The 15,561-nt window shown below is 38.4% G+C and overlaps 2 protein-coding genes across 3 annotated transcripts in view; both read right to left on the bottom strand.

The window, feature by feature from the left end:
- LOC145468576 (DNA repair endonuclease XPF-like) overlaps window positions 1–15,561 on the bottom strand; it is a 64,986-nt gene that overhangs the window by 14,250 nt on the left and 35,175 nt on the right. The window lies entirely within an intron of this gene.
- Window positions 285–15,463, bottom strand: LOC145468677 (DNA repair endonuclease XPF-like). Its single transcript, XM_081452387.1, has 18 exons — window positions 15,143–15,463; window positions 14,957–15,068; window positions 14,511–14,590; window positions 10,951–11,073; window positions 10,740–10,797; window positions 9,941–10,053; window positions 8,990–9,029; window positions 8,177–8,290; window positions 7,279–7,371; window positions 7,031–7,086; window positions 6,048–6,101; window positions 5,643–5,712; window positions 4,426–4,514; window positions 3,462–3,490; window positions 2,678–2,770; window positions 1,625–1,686; window positions 1,041–1,131; window positions 285–298 (listed from the first exon to the last, which is right to left on the bottom strand). The coding sequence occupies exons 1-18, from the start codon at window positions 15,256–15,258 to the stop codon at window positions 285–287; spliced, it is 1,407 nt and encodes a 468-aa protein (XP_081308513.1). The 5' UTR covers window positions 15,259–15,463.

Genomic DNA, 15,561 nt, shown 5'->3' on the forward strand with positions numbered 1-15,561 from the left:
TTTCTTTTCTTCTCGAAGCAAAATGTAAGAAAACAGCACTCGAGTATAAGAAGCCATTCCACTGATAGAGAGAAAAATAGAGTTTGAAGAGTAATGTTGCCTATTTTTGAGTACACTCTTTCTTTTGTAAGAATATCGAGACTGGGAGTTGCGAAATTTAAAGAAATTTTTAAAATAAACACGAGGCTAAAAATTTGAAAAGAAAATAATTCTTCGTGGTGAAAATTTGTAAATACAATACAATTATATGTTTCGAACTAAACCGTTTAAAATTCTTCCTTTCTCTAAATGGAAAAACCTATCCAAAACAAACAAACAAACAAACAAACAAACAAAAACAGCACTAGCCGCATCTTCGATGCTAATAACATTTCTGCAGGAAGTTAAGTGATTCACATCAGGCTTTAATCTAAGAATATTCACAAGGATACCTTCAGCCTAAAATCGGCAGAAAATAACAATGTTGAGCCTGGGTAAGAAAGCAATATTCTTATAAGAAAAGAAAAGTGTATAATACTCTGCTAGAGCGGTTTTCAGTAGACCTTTCCCGCATTTCACTTCAGTGCATTCGAACAATAACTCCAGAGCGAGGTTGGGGTGGACATTTTCATACATTTGTTGTATTTCTGTCCACCCTGACCTCGACTCCGCGTCATTGTTTGTTGGAATGCGGGAAAGGTCTATAGAGTGTCGTAAAGCCAAGAACAAAAAAAAAACCAATACTACTCAGCGAATCTCAAACTGTAGTTAAACCAAAAACAAAACCGAGCTAACAGGTCATTTACGAATTACCCTGTGCTTCTGTTTCAAAACTAGTCCTCGCGCAAAACTTTTCATACGAAAATGAGTTTGATTTGCATGAAAATGAACCTGTGAGTAGAACGCATTTTCGTATGAATGATTTCACACGAAGACTCGTTTAGACAGAGAGGCCAAAGGCAACTCGGAAGTGGCCTATTGCCTGATAACTTTCAACACTCAACTGACAAGCGCTCTATCTAGAAAACAAAGTGGAAAATTGGAAGGAATGCGATTATTACCTGTCTCGGTAGTTTCAGCCACGGTTGTTGGATTCTTAAGCAACTTGTTGTAAAGGCGTTTAAGCACAGCTTCACCACCATCACAGAGATACTACATAAAGAGACGACGAAAAAAGGAAGGGGTGAAGACAAATGATTGACACGAGATATGAAACAATATTGATGCATAAACAACACGATTGATACACAAACAACCCCCCTCTTATTTTAGTACAAAACACCAGAAATTTTGAACTTGAACCAGTTTATCAACTCTGATTTCCGCAGTCTGTTGCGTGAAACAACTGCGAGTATTTCTACTTTCCCTGGATTCGATTGAATGTTATTTAACAATTAGACCCGTATTTCTGGCGGGCTATTGACTCCTATTGACTCTATTAAACCCACCAGAATTCAAGGATTTATACACCTGGGTGGAGAAAGGCACCGTGAGAGTAAAGTGTCTGGCCCAAGAACACAACACAATGTCCCTACCCAGGGCTCAAACCTAGACTGCTCGATCAGGAGTCCATCGTGTAAAGTATTCAGTATCAAGGGTAAATAAACGTGTTTTAGAGTTTGGGTTAAAAAGGTTAATTACATACATCTCTGAGCTGTGAACATGTTCTCTCGTCATAAGCAGCTATCAGTACATGACCCGGGCCAACTAGAAAACAACGAGGAGAAAATAAAAATCAAACCCTCTCTACCTAACAATTAGATTTATGAGCTCGAGATTTCTATCGCGTGATAATTGATGAGGGCGCAGTCCGAGTCAACTATCACGCAGAGAAATCGAGGGCGAGTAATCTAATTGTTTTAGTATAAATCTACCAGTCATTCAAATATTTATCTAAATCCTCTTAACAGACACTTCGAAAACGCCAAGAAGTGGCCGCCAGTTTGTTAACGAGCGTACACTGCTAGGCTGCTCACTATATGCAACAGAATAGATAGTGACTAGCGTAGCTAATGAGAGCGGCATTCATGATAGAACAAGAGTACTGAATAACAAGTATCCGAAGGAAAGTACACTGTACTCACTGCAAGATAGCTACTGAACAATTTACCATGTAGCTAACGCGAAATGCTAACACGCACAGTATCAGCGTGCACCAGTGAGCAGAGCCTAACTTTGGCTCTCAAGCCGTCACCATGTCCTTGCTTGCTTGTATTAAGCACACTAATTAAGATTTTTTACCAAGCTACATGTACACGGCCAGGAATGAGTTGAAACACCCCGTTGGCGACCTGTACGTATTCCGCACATCTCTGTTGTGCGATCCCTTCGCTTGATTTCCTCCGCCCTCTTGATTCTAGGCCGTGCGGTTCCTCCCTGGACTATTTTCCCGAAAGGGGGCTGTTAATGGAGCCTATGCAATCTCCTACCTACTATAGGGTAAAGCATGACATTCTAATCTTATTTTTGCCTGCCTCTGTGTGGCCATGTTCACAATGGGTATCTTTTCCCAAGTTCACAACTCAGGAAAGATGATATCCTATCATTTTAAAGGGACACCAAACTATTCCAAAATGCAAAATGCAAGATCTTACATAGTGGCAAGAGCAAATTCTCAGTTACAGTAATTGAAACAGAAAAAAAGCTTTGATGATCATTTGAGCCCACGGCAAAAAAAAAAAAAAAAAATGCTATTTACGTTTGGAGTCATTTTTGGCATCATCACGTTCAATTTCGTCCAAGACTTCTGCTAGTAGCTTCCACTTTGGACTCTCCTCCAGAACAAGTTCCTCTATCGAAGAAACAAATGGAGTACACATGCAGCTTAGTCAAAACGATAGACACACAGTAGAACCCCGCCTTATGGTCACCTTGTTAACACGGTCACCTTGTTAATACGGTCAACTCGTTAGTACGGTCATTTTTTTCCCGGTGAAATACCCATACATTTTCCTATTTGAAAACCCCGTTAATCCGGTCACCCCGTTAATCCGGTCACCCCGTTAACCCGGTCACCCTGGTAATCCGGTCACCCCGGTAATCCGGTCACCCCGGTAATACAGTCACCCCGTTAATACGGCCAACGGCCACATTCTTAAATCCCATCCTGGTGACCGTATACAGGCAATGAAGATTTTCACTGGGCAATTGCAATTGCAGAACCGACCAGGGGCCTGTTTGTCGAAGGTCCCGAAGAGTTTTCGTACCCGAAAATCTCAAACCTTTTGACTACAGAGCAGTTTTATTCATATATTCTTAATACGAACAGAGGTTCTCTTCATATAAGAAGTTTCAGGCGTGTACATCTCTCTGTCTTTAAATACCGATTAACTAGAAAGTGGCTTTTCGGGCCTGAAAAGATTCCGGGGCCTTTGAGAAACGGGCCCCTGCAGGCCAACGTTTCTGTTAAGGTTCTCTATGCCAAATGGTGCCAGGTTGGGGAAAAGTGATTTTAAGAAAATGATAATTATAAAATCACCAACCTTTGTGATCTTTTTCAACATTGGAACTGCTGAAAGTCCAAAAAAATACAGACCACAGATTAGTATGGGTAATCAAATGGTGATGACTGAAATTAAGAAATATTATTATAGATTGAACTCGCCATCCCTTTTCTGATTGGCCGAATGCGTACAGTGAATTTTCGAAATCAGCGCCTGTGATGTCCTTTAGTTGCGGATTATACAATAATCATGTCAAGGACACTCAAGGTCACGGGTAATCATGTCATGTATGACCGCGGTGCATGATTTCTAAGGGTAATCATGTGAAGTTCGCGCGCTTTGTGTTGCTTACCGTCAGTTAAGAAGCAAAAACATGACTTTTTTTTGTTGTTGTTTAATGTATAATATTTCAATTATTAGATTCGGTTTTTGTGATATCCAGAACAATCAAAGTCTCGGTTAGGGTTATCAGCTCTAAAGCCGAAGGCTGAGGCTGATAATGCCTCGACCTTGATTGTTCTGGATATCACAAAAACCTCATCTAACAATCGTCTAATAACTCGCGCGTTTTATCAAAATTATCAAAAATTCCCAGGCCTTCAGGCGAGGTAAATTAGCAGGATTTTGACAAAACGCTGCAAGTGAAATTATTCCCCCATTTAACAAGAATTCCATAAATTTGATAACCTTTTTAATTAATATCATAGGTGACAAATGACGTTTAAAATCGTAGGTTTTATACTTGTTTATTATTTTTTATCAAGAAATTTTGTGCCAAACGTTGCCATGACAATTTTGTAATTTCACAAGAGAAATTATAAATTAGCACTGAAATTTCGCGTCAAAATTAGGGAATGATTTTTCGCCCATATTACCCAGTAACTTCTTACTTCTCTTTACAGAACTACACAAACTAATTTCCAACCACCTCACCTGCTAAAAGGTCATGCTGTACAGAGGACTAACTACAGCTCGACTAAATGCAATCAATGTATGTACTCACTGTTTCACGCTATCTTTTTCGTTTGTTAACTCCCCTTTCATTTTCTTGTTTTTCCTCTCTGTGTACTCCACAACTCTGGCCTTTGCATGCTATTAAATTAAAGCAAGGAGCGAGAAAATGACGTTCTCTATTGATCTGTTAGAATTCTCTAATGTCTTTCAATCTTAATACAAAACCTCTTGTTCTCTACAAATAAAGAACGGATCTTAGATGACTAGTACATTTGTATTAAAATTTCCTACATGTACATTACGTCAAGGCAGAGGTAAAGTCTGCATATGAGCCACGTGGCCCATCAGGCCAGAGTTTATCTCCGGTTTCTGAAGCAAGAAGCGACTAGAAGTATTTCTACTTCCCCCTGGATGGGATGCTGGTTACACTTCATCATTAAATGCGCTGGTATTCATTTATACACCCGGGTGGAGAGAGGCACTGTGAGAGTAAAGTGTCTTGCACAAGAAAACAAAACAATGTCCCCAGCCAGAGCTTGAACCCAGACCGCTCGAGCTGAAGGTGAGTGCACAAACCATGAGGCCACCAGGCCTCCCACATTGCATCAATAATCTTTGAGATTTACAGATTTACTACTTATCATTGTAAATAGATCCAGCTTGTTGTTGTTGTTGTTGTTGTTGATCAGTGGTACAATATAATGGCACATAGGCTGCTGTTTATATTACATGTTTCATTCTCTGTCATTTAGTCTATATGTTAATTGGTTTGTTTATTTATTTTTTTGATTACAATGCTCTGGCACAAGTTTTGTAACTGTTACAGCTATCAGGGAAGATTTCAGCACCTAGCATGAATTAGCATCAGAAACATCTCGTGATCTGACACTGACACGAATCATTTTCAACCTGAATTCTGTCTTTGGGCAATACTGCATTCATTCAAAATCCTATATTTATAAAACAGGTGCTCTGGAAATGTTGCCATGTTAAGCATACATGTAACACTTTGTATGCTATGTTATGGGCCCAGAGTGGTTTTCAAAGCAGTAGGACTTCAGCTAATCCAAGATTAAATTTGCATCCAATTTTTAAAGCTGCACTTGGCTTTGAAAAGTGCTTTTGAACAAGAAAAACTAAGACCTCCATCAATGTTAAATTCCAGATAAGCACTGAGTGTCTTTTGAACTGCCAGACCCTCAAGGCGCCATGCCAAGGTGAAAATTATTCACAATATACATTGTTTGCTACGAAAAAGGATCTTACCACGAACAGGGAATCTGCCGCATCCATAAACATCCACAGAGAATGATTCTTGACATCACGCTGACTGGTCCTAACAAAAGGTCATTTACCAGTATAAGTTAAAAATCATTTAAAATGTTGCATACATGCATGTACATTTTATAAATCATTCAAAAGTAAATTTGGAAACTTGTGATTCAATAAATGGCAAGCTCTGCAAATTAACTCGATTTGGCAAGCACACTTTACTCTAACACTAATTTTTAGTTAATAGCCTCTCTCAACCATTAAAATTTTTTTGAATAATTCTTCAATCAATGTAAGTTACTTTCTACTTTCACTTCACTTTTACAATGCCATAGGCACCTAAGCTCCAATATTTCAACTGACTCAGAGTTAAACATTACAATATTGATCAAGGCCTACCTCAAAGATTCCAGAAAGTTGTAAAATGTCACACAGTCATATTGTGTAAGATACCTGCAACAAAACCATTTCAAATGGCTATGCATGATTGAAACACTTAAACCAGTTTTCACATCATAACCTACAATGCACAGTACACATTATCTGCAACGTCCTTCCTTATTTCATAATTATTTGAATGTTTTTTTTTTAATTAATGTTATAAGGCATAAAATTGATTCCTTTTACAAACCCACACCATTAAGAGATTATTTCACTGAATAAGTTTTCTGATATTAACTAAGAGATTGGCTTGCAAGGAAATTGACTGCAGACTACATTCTCCTTGATTGAACTTCAAAATGATCAACCATTACGTCCTTGCCTGTTAGGGAAACACAGAGTGTGTGCCATTACACATTGATTCTAAATAGGACACATCTCGGATAAAGATCATGTTTATAGAAATCATTTCAAGTGGTTTAATTCTAGAGACTTAGGAAGTGACTGGAGATGACTGCTACAGAAAAATATTAGTGTAGACAGTACTCGGGGGGGGGGGGGGGGAGGGACTTCCATATTAAAAGGTTGGGGATGCATATCAAAGAATTTGAATTAAACTCCAAAAGGAGGCCAATCATGCTACATGTAGCAGATTGAACTCAATAGACCGATAGAAATTGAGCCTAAAAACGTAAATAACAGTGTTTCTTTTATAGTTATAATTATTATTTCTTTTATTGATTAATTAATTAATTTTCCAAATGATACTTTAATTGACAGCTAAAAAATAGTGGCATTCTATCATCAACAACCAGAGACCAGAATCCTTGATTTTTACCCCTAAGCAAGATGTGACCTTCTTCCTCTCTCCACCCCTCCCTCCCCCCCCCCCCACACCCCCTTTCCTCAGGGGAAAGTACCTGTCTGCCTTATACAGGGCCAATACAAAGTTGCTGGAATAACTTAAATGGCAATTTCAACACACTATTGACTATACTTACAGTAAAATTAGCCTCAAAGCTTTAAGATCAGCAACCAACTGTTTCGTCTTATGTCCCTAGAAATACATGTAGATAAATGCAACGTTATAGAATGATGGAAAGGGCTACTGGTAGCAGAAACAACTTGATGACTAGAATCAAAGCTGTGTAATGGCTATAAAGCACTACAGCCACATAAATAAAGATCTCTGTAAGAAAGTTATACATAAATAAAACTGACTTGTGTGGTAATTAAATGGGCATCTTACCAGCTGATGCCAGACAGGATTAAGCTGAAATCTCAGGATCTTGTCAAACGACTTGCTGATACTGTTCTCCACAGTGAGGTCATCTGTATCAAGCTACACATATGGTATAATGCACAACAAGAAAAAGACGTCTGAATTATGTAACCTAACAAAGTTATATTTAGATCTACATCAACTAATGTCACTTAAAAATGCAAACACATTTGGGGCGAGTCTCAGCCCCCAGCCGCTTGCGGGACCCTCACTGGTGACAAAACAAAAAATGTGAAGCCATTTACATGTTACAGTAGTATCTGAGGTAATGATCCCACAAGCAGCTGCAAGATGAGTGATGTGGTGAATACGTGCAATACTTAAGTTGTCACGACTGCCTGTACTTAGTTCCATTTTTCTCTTGACTAGTATGTTCAGTTACTACATGTAGCTACTCCCCTGTAGATGAGATTGTGATCCATCATTGGCTTCCCCCCACCCACCCAGGACATTTTTGAAGGTTTCCCTAACGGTTTGTTCAATGTGTTCATTAACAATCTGGGGGGAGAGAGATACTGTAAGGGTGTTATGATCTTTCCTAAGAACACAACGCAATGACCCCAGCCTAGGAGTGACCCTTGACAGTTCTACTACATGTACATCTCGCAGATCTAACAGTCAAACCCCAATAATGGACACCCATCTAAGCCTGAGGACATGTCTTATTCAAGTGAGCATTTCAACATGGTTGCAGTCACATCCAAATTTACATGTAAGTGGGCGGACACTGTACTTCTGAAGCTGCCTGCTTATAAGAAGTTTGACTGTACATGCACTTTAAAAGTCCTACACCTTAGTTGGTACTAAATATTTCATTAATTAATTAATTAATAATAATAATAATAATAAATTCCTTGAAACTCACTGTTGGGTTTGCTCTCTTCAGTTCTTTCAGACAGGTGTCAATCAAATCAAGAACAGCTGTTTGGATGGCTAGCATGGATGGTGTTAGGTGGAGGTGAAGCTCAATGACCTCTGGCTTAAAATATTAAAAACAACAACTTTACAAAATGTACAACATTACTGCGACAAAGGTAATTATAGGAAGACAAAACCTTTCAAATCATCACACAAGAATTTCTTTAGTTAAACTACTGTAATTACTGTACATATAAATTAAAATATAATTATTATATAAAATTATTCATCATTTATTACATTGAAGATGTATTTTCTTCTCCTCACATGGGAAAACATCAAGGACAACAACCCCAAAGAATAATTCTCTGAATTATTTAATACAGTTCTTTGTAAGATGTTTCAACTATTTCACTCAATGTGATGGTGCATTCAAGTTATTTCAGTTGATATTAACTTCACATGCATCAAGACATTAATATTTCATACCCTAATATAAATAGACAGCAGGGCTCTCATTAAGGGTTACAAGTGTTACGGGTGAGTATGCATGATATGCCTTTGATGTCACGGGTGAAATTACCTTTTGTTGGTACAATTCACCCACAAAATAACATGTTTGTTATGGGTGTGAAGCTCAAGGCTACAGGTGACTCAGGAGTTATTGACAGCTCTGGACAGTTGTAAAGTTGTTTCTTGGACCTTTAGTTGGTGTTTACTTAGTAGTTGCCGTCTCTCTGACAGATCAAGTTAGTTGTTCAATTGACCAGACAGCATTTTAAAACATGTAGTTCTATATTACTTTGTACATGTTAAGTACCTTGTGCTTTTCCAGAAATGATGACACTGTTGCATGAAATCTAAATTTAAACATAACAAACACTTCATTGCTCACTGAGATCCACTGGAAGCTTCGTCAAATAAAATTATTGCAAAATGGATTGTGTAAAAACAGCATGTACTCAGTACTAATCAATCAGAATGAAAACTCCACCCTGGATTTTATTATATACCATTGTACCTTGACTACATCTCGGGTTTGCATAAACTTTGGAGAATTCTCCCAACCCCCCAAGTGTTTAGACTAGGCTAGGTAAACACAGAAAAGGTGCTCTATTGCTTTTATAAAATAATTCTCAAAAATACATGCAAATCTAAAACGTCACAACCATGTTAACATAGCCCCATCTAAATACACCTATCGACCAATGAGAGCATGCGTAGTAACTCAGTTACTTTATAAAAATCAATTTTAACCTTGGAAAAAACCAGAGAAAGAGAATATAACTTTCAATTCTTGAATTTATCATGTACAGTATGGCGCATAAGACTGTAAGAGATTAAGGGCAAGGCCAATGAAGTTCACTCACATTATTTGGTTACTCAGCCTACATCTACACGTATCCAGTATTGCTATAAATCTACTAGCGCTCTATCATGAATGCCGTTCTCTGATTGACTACGCTACTCACTATCTATTTTGGGACAAATAATGAATAGTGTAGCAGTGTGCTCTTGTTAACAAAATGATGGTTGCTTCCTGGTATTTTCAAAGTGTCTGTGAAGAGGATTTAGGTGAAGTTTTGAACTTCTAGTAGATTTATACCAAAACAATTAGATTATTCGCTCTCAATTTCTATGCGTGATAGTTGAGGAGGGCGCAACCCCAGTCAACTATCACATGATAGAAATCTTGAGCTCATAATCTAATTGTTTAATCAAAAATATCATCATGCAATGGAGTGTGGCTGTTTACTGCCTTGTTGCATACCTGGGCCAGAGGTAGAGTTTTCTAACAAACAAGTTCTTCATCACTTTCTCCACTTGAAAGAAACCGGTAGTAAAAGCCTGAGGATTATCTGAAAAGGCTTTGATGAAACCATTCTACAAAAGATTAAATAAATCATAACTTTACATAAATAAAGAGGGGTTTTTCAAGCAGGTAGCATCAACCAACATCAATAAACACACTATAAGAGATCATACTCGATCAGTTTTATTTCTCTCCTTACCATTCCCCCTCTAAACGACTGCTAGGTTCACATGCAAGGACTGTTCAGTTGATACAAATAGTTATCAAGGATATTCAAAACAATTTAATCATTTATAAAATACTTACTTGGGGGATTGGGAGTATCGTTATAAGTCATGCAAACCCTTTGATTCATCTCGGGTTTGCATAACTGTCAACAAGCACCCTTGTGTTTAAATGAGGCTATGAAAACACACATTATTGCTTACATTTTAAATGGAACGCAGGGCCTTTAATGTAGCCTTTTATATTACAGGGTCTACCTACCCATTATAAGCTCTTTATAGAGGCTGAAAGTATGACTCATAAGTCTGCTAAATTGTGAGCCACACAGCAGAGCTTATTTGTTTGTCTGTTTGTAAATTTGTTTGTTTTTCTTGTTTGTTTGTTTGTTTTTTTTCTTTCATAATTGTTTTTTGCCTCACCTGAATGTAAAGATGTTTAGCTTTAGTTAGTAAAGAATGATATCATTTTATACTAAATTGAATAAATAAATTTTATATAAAATTTATTAGTGACATTATTTCATTAATTGTACCTTGTTGTTTTCTCTGTAGAGTCGGAGTATAAAAGCCTCCTGACAAGATTCAATGATTCTATCAATTGGAACAAATAGAGAAATCAATGAATTCTGTTCGTGACATGCAACAGTCACAGTTAACATAGTACAAACTTGTACAGACAGTAGTTTAGTGACTAGATATAGTACAAGTTTAATCCTGGTGCATACCAAGAAAGAATTCACATACTTATGAGCACGGTAAACAACAATTCCCGTCACCAGATGAATGGGCAGCTTCTTGGTCAACATATCTACCACCAAGATTCTTGATGTGATGAACAGCACACCTCCACTAAGGTAAACAGACTCTCTGCAACAAGAACCAACAATTCATCATTCTCTTACAGTACTATCAAAATGCTGGGAGAACACACCATGTGGTCAAAGCATTGAACCCTAGACAGAGCAGTCCAGGTTCAAGACTGGCTGCCCTGTGTAGACTTTTAAGCAAGGCACTTGTAAGCATGTATATCAGACTGACTCAGAGTACTTCATTGCTACATGTACATGTATCTCTCTCCAAAAAAATTTGGGTTTCCAGCAAATTACATGTACCGATGTTGTGGTTCACTTTTACCCTTCTCTTGTGAATCATCGTTCCTGTCAATCCAGTGTCATCTAGTTGGAGAAAAACATTGGCCCGGGAGAACCACGTAAATTCCCATTCACTATCTAGATTGGCCATGTGGCCAGCACAGTTGCTCTGATAGTGTAGTAGTGATCACATCCGACCGGTAATCAGGGGACGTGGGTTCAAATCCCGCTCAGGGCATAAAAAGTTTTTCTTCCAGTGAAAATGTCATTCAGGAGTTGTCCATCCTTGGTTACTTCATTAACTTCATATATATATATATATATATATATATATATATAACCATATGAGGAAGTAGCAGATCCCATTAAAATAGTGCTCAATACACATATAGTGTAGAGCTGAGTATATGAGTAATAACGAAGAGGCAAGATTTGCTGTTACTCCGAGTTCGACGACGATCGACGTACAAGAAAGCAAATTCTAATACGATTACTGCTATTAACAAAGAAGCTCAAGTCATTGCTACTAATCTGAACATTGACGACCGCGCGGAACGCATGGCTGAACGACAGACTTTTATAACACTCAAAGACCATAAAGACAACTTCCAGAACAAACCTACATGTAGACTCATTAACCCTGCAAAAAGTGAGATTGGACGTATCAGTAAAGAAATCCTCGCGAACATTAACACGACTGTGAGACAGAAGACTGGCCTTAACCAATGGAAAAACTCATCATCCGTCATCAACTGGTTCTCCTCTATACAACACAAAGATCAACATACCTTCGCCGTATTTGACATTGAGAACTTCTACCCTTCCATTACTGAGAAACTTCTTACAGACGCAATCAACTTCGCCAAACAATTCACTTCCATTACGGACCGCGACATCGATATTATTATGCATTCAAGAAAATCCCTTCTCTTTGACAGTAACACCGCCTGGATCAAGAAAAACAACAGTTCTTTTGACGTTACTATGGGCAGCTTCGACGGAGCCGAAGTATGCGAGCTCGTAGGCTTATTCATTCTCGACGACCTGTGTAACATATACGGGATAGACAACATCGGGCTTTACAGAGACGACGGACTTGCCATCTTCAAAAACATCTCCGGACCTCAAGCAGACCGTACAAGGAAGGACATAACAAGACGCTTCAAGACATATGGACTTAACATTACCATACAGACTAACATGAAAATTGTTAACTACCTGGACGTCACCTTCGATCTTACAAAAGATACCTACTGCCCCTACAGAAAGCCTAACGACGAGCCGCAGTACATCAACACAAAGTCTAACCACCCACCTAACATAATAAAGCAACTTCCAGCATCCATCAATCGCCGTATTTCCGCCAACTCATGCAACGAACACGAATTCAACAAGGCCAAACCAATCTACGAAACTGCTTTGAAAGCCAGCGGATACTCTGAAACACTAATTTACAACGAAGACAATCAACCAACACGCCCCCGACGCAACAGACAAAGAAACATTATATGGTACAACCCTCCATTTAGTAAAAACGTAAAGACAAACATCGGTAGAACATTCCTGAAGCTCATATCTAAGCACTTTCCGAACCAACATAAATACCACAGCCTCTTCAACAAAAACAACGTCAAAGTCAGCTACAGTTGCATGGACAACATGAAAACAGTAATCAACAAACACAACATGAAAATAACAAACGCCGACAACAACGCCAACGCAATCACCGGAGAGCAATGCAACTGCCGCAAAAAAGACCAATGCCCGCTAGACAACAAATGCCTGACTTCCAGTGTAATCTACAACGCACAAGTTACAACTAACAACACAACCAAGAACTACATTGGACTGACAGAAGGAACATTCAAACAGAGATTCTCGCAGCACAAATCCACATTTAAGCACAGAAAACACATCAACAGCACCGAGCTTTCTAAATACATCTGGCAACTACACGACAAAAAACAAGACTTCAACATCAAATGGTCAATTAGTAGCCGTGCAAGATCCTACAACAACATTTCCAAACGATGCGACCTCTGCCTCACAGAAAAACTAATGATTATCAAACATAGCAACGACAATCTACTAAACAAAAGATCAGAACTTATTTCTAAATGCCGGCACGAGAACAAATTCTACTTGAAGAACGCTTGACACTTTCTTTATATTGTACTGCACCCACGCAGTTTATACTCGTCCCCGTAATTTCTGTCTTCACACCTATTGTTTTCCAGTATAACTATCACTTATTGTAATGCAACTAGTCCAGCAATTAGCCTATTGTTTAATACCGTGTATATATATCTAGTTGATAGGAATGCTTATCATTAAATACTGTCTGATGAGTGCGTAAGCACGAAACTCGGAGTAACAGCAAATCTTGCCTCTTCGTTATTACTCATATATATATATATATATATGACAATGAAATATCAATATAAAACAAAGTTAAATACCAGAATGTGCCAAGGGTACAAGGGTAGAAATGAACCACAACATTTAAAGAGGCAAAAATCTGACAAAATCTGACTGCATTTGTTATAAAGCTGTGATAAACTAGCATCCAATTAAGCCTGGGAGCAGCTGAATAAATTTTCTCCTCACCAATATTGCCGGCAATATCATCTAACATTAATTTTACTAAATGTAGACGTGTTGAGACACAGGAAGCAACAAATAAGGAAAAATTGAAAACAATCCTGAATATTAGAGAGTAGAAAGAAATAAAGGCAAAAACTCTGGAAAGGTAGCTTATCACAATTTTTACTTTGTGGCATTACTAGTATTTCTGGTGTAACAGTTTTCAATGGGCAGGTACATGTATGTTTTGCAAGTTGTAGGTTGAAAAATCAACTTTGAAGTGTGAGTGAGTCTACTTAGCACTTTGGTTAGCCTGAATAGCACTCTGGTTAGTCTAAATTAGCCTAAGTTGCTTTCAGTTAGCCTTTATACTGGGGTTTATTCAACTTCAACTCAAATAAACAAGTCGTTTCACCCTGCAACATGCAACCTCAGCAACCTGCAAAATATACCTGTCAATTTCAATAAGGTTCCAATTCTCAAATTGCCAAATTTTGGGAACATACCCCATTGATTCTGCAACCACAAGGCACCAGCCACCCCCCCCCCCCCCTTCCCTCCCTTGAAAAATCCTGTATCTGCCCCTGGAGGCACTGGAAACTATTAATAAATGAATGCTAGCAAATATACCTCTCAGACGAACTGAATTCAGTGGTGATCACTTTAGGCAATGGAACATCTGAAGATTTTAGTTCATCAAGTATATAGTCCTGAAAAGAAATCCACTCTTAAATTTGAAACAGGGATCAAATCTTGAATAAAAACACTGAATTATTCATGACTTTATTTCTTAGCCAGTATATTTGAAATGACATCCTTATTCTGTATCACTAAGATAACAGAGTACAACAACAGGTTTCTCTGCCAAGTGCATGACCAAAACCAATGAGGGGGAAGGGTGGGGGTACTCCCTTATCACGGCTATATAGGCATGTGTACCCCAAAGGACATGCCCGGGGGGAATGCTCAGGTGGGGTAGGTGGGTTGAGGCAGAACTCCTGCTAGCTGCTGTTGTGCTTTAAGAACTCAAAACAACCGCTTGAATACATCTCAAAAGAAAGGAAGATGACACCTACTTCTTCTTGATCTGTTGTGTTGATAACTAGGACTAAAGAAATCGATGACGGATCGCTTGTAACACAGTGGATCTTCAGAAAGTTTGTGACCACTCTCTCTATGCTCAACCCCCTATAAACCAGAATCAGCCAAAATTGAAGTGAAAACAAATAGTAGATAGATCGCTCGAGTGCTTATTCACTTACTTAGCGGTGACAAACAAGCCATCGTCATCCATAAGCTCGAGAAACATCGCGTTTTCGTATTCAGAAAGTGCCGCCATTTTGAAGAGTGTCTTTGCAAAAATTACCGCTGACCTCATCCAAATTAGTCCCAGGAGCACTCGACCCTGAACTAAAGGCGCTCCTATTGCCTCTAAAATGTTTAAGCAACCGGAATGATGATCCCGCTGGTATACGTGGGATCAATAGTGATCTAATCGGCTTCACATATAAAATGAAGAATACAAAAGCAAAAACTGACACAACGTAGGATGGCTTTTTGAAGGTGTACTATATTTCGGCTGGTCAAACCAGCCTTCTTCAGGTACAATGGAAATTTTTACATTGGGACGCGTTTTTATGTAGCCGATATTTACGTAATACCGGAAATACGTAAAAGTAAT

Source organism: Orbicella franksi, chromosome 14 (assembly GCF_964199315.1).
Source record: "Orbicella franksi chromosome 14, jaOrbFran1.1, whole genome shotgun sequence".
Lineage (NCBI taxonomy): Eukaryota > Metazoa > Cnidaria > Anthozoa > Scleractinia > Merulinidae > Orbicella > Orbicella franksi.

Bases quoted from the DNA above. Each gene is read 5' to 3' on its own strand.
- LOC145468677 (XM_081452387.1), bottom strand. From the start codon at position 15,258: ATGAGGTCAGCGGTAATTTTTGCAAAGACACTCTTCAAAATGGCGGCA. The intron at 9,030-9,940 runs GTATGCAACAAG...GTTTAAATTTAG, and splicing joins AAACTCTACCTCTGGCCCAG to ATTTCATGCAACAGTGTCAT. The intron at 4,515-5,642 runs GTAAGATCCTTT...TTAATTTAATAG, and splicing joins CGGCAGATTCCCTGTTCGTG to CATGCAAAGGCCAGAGTTGT.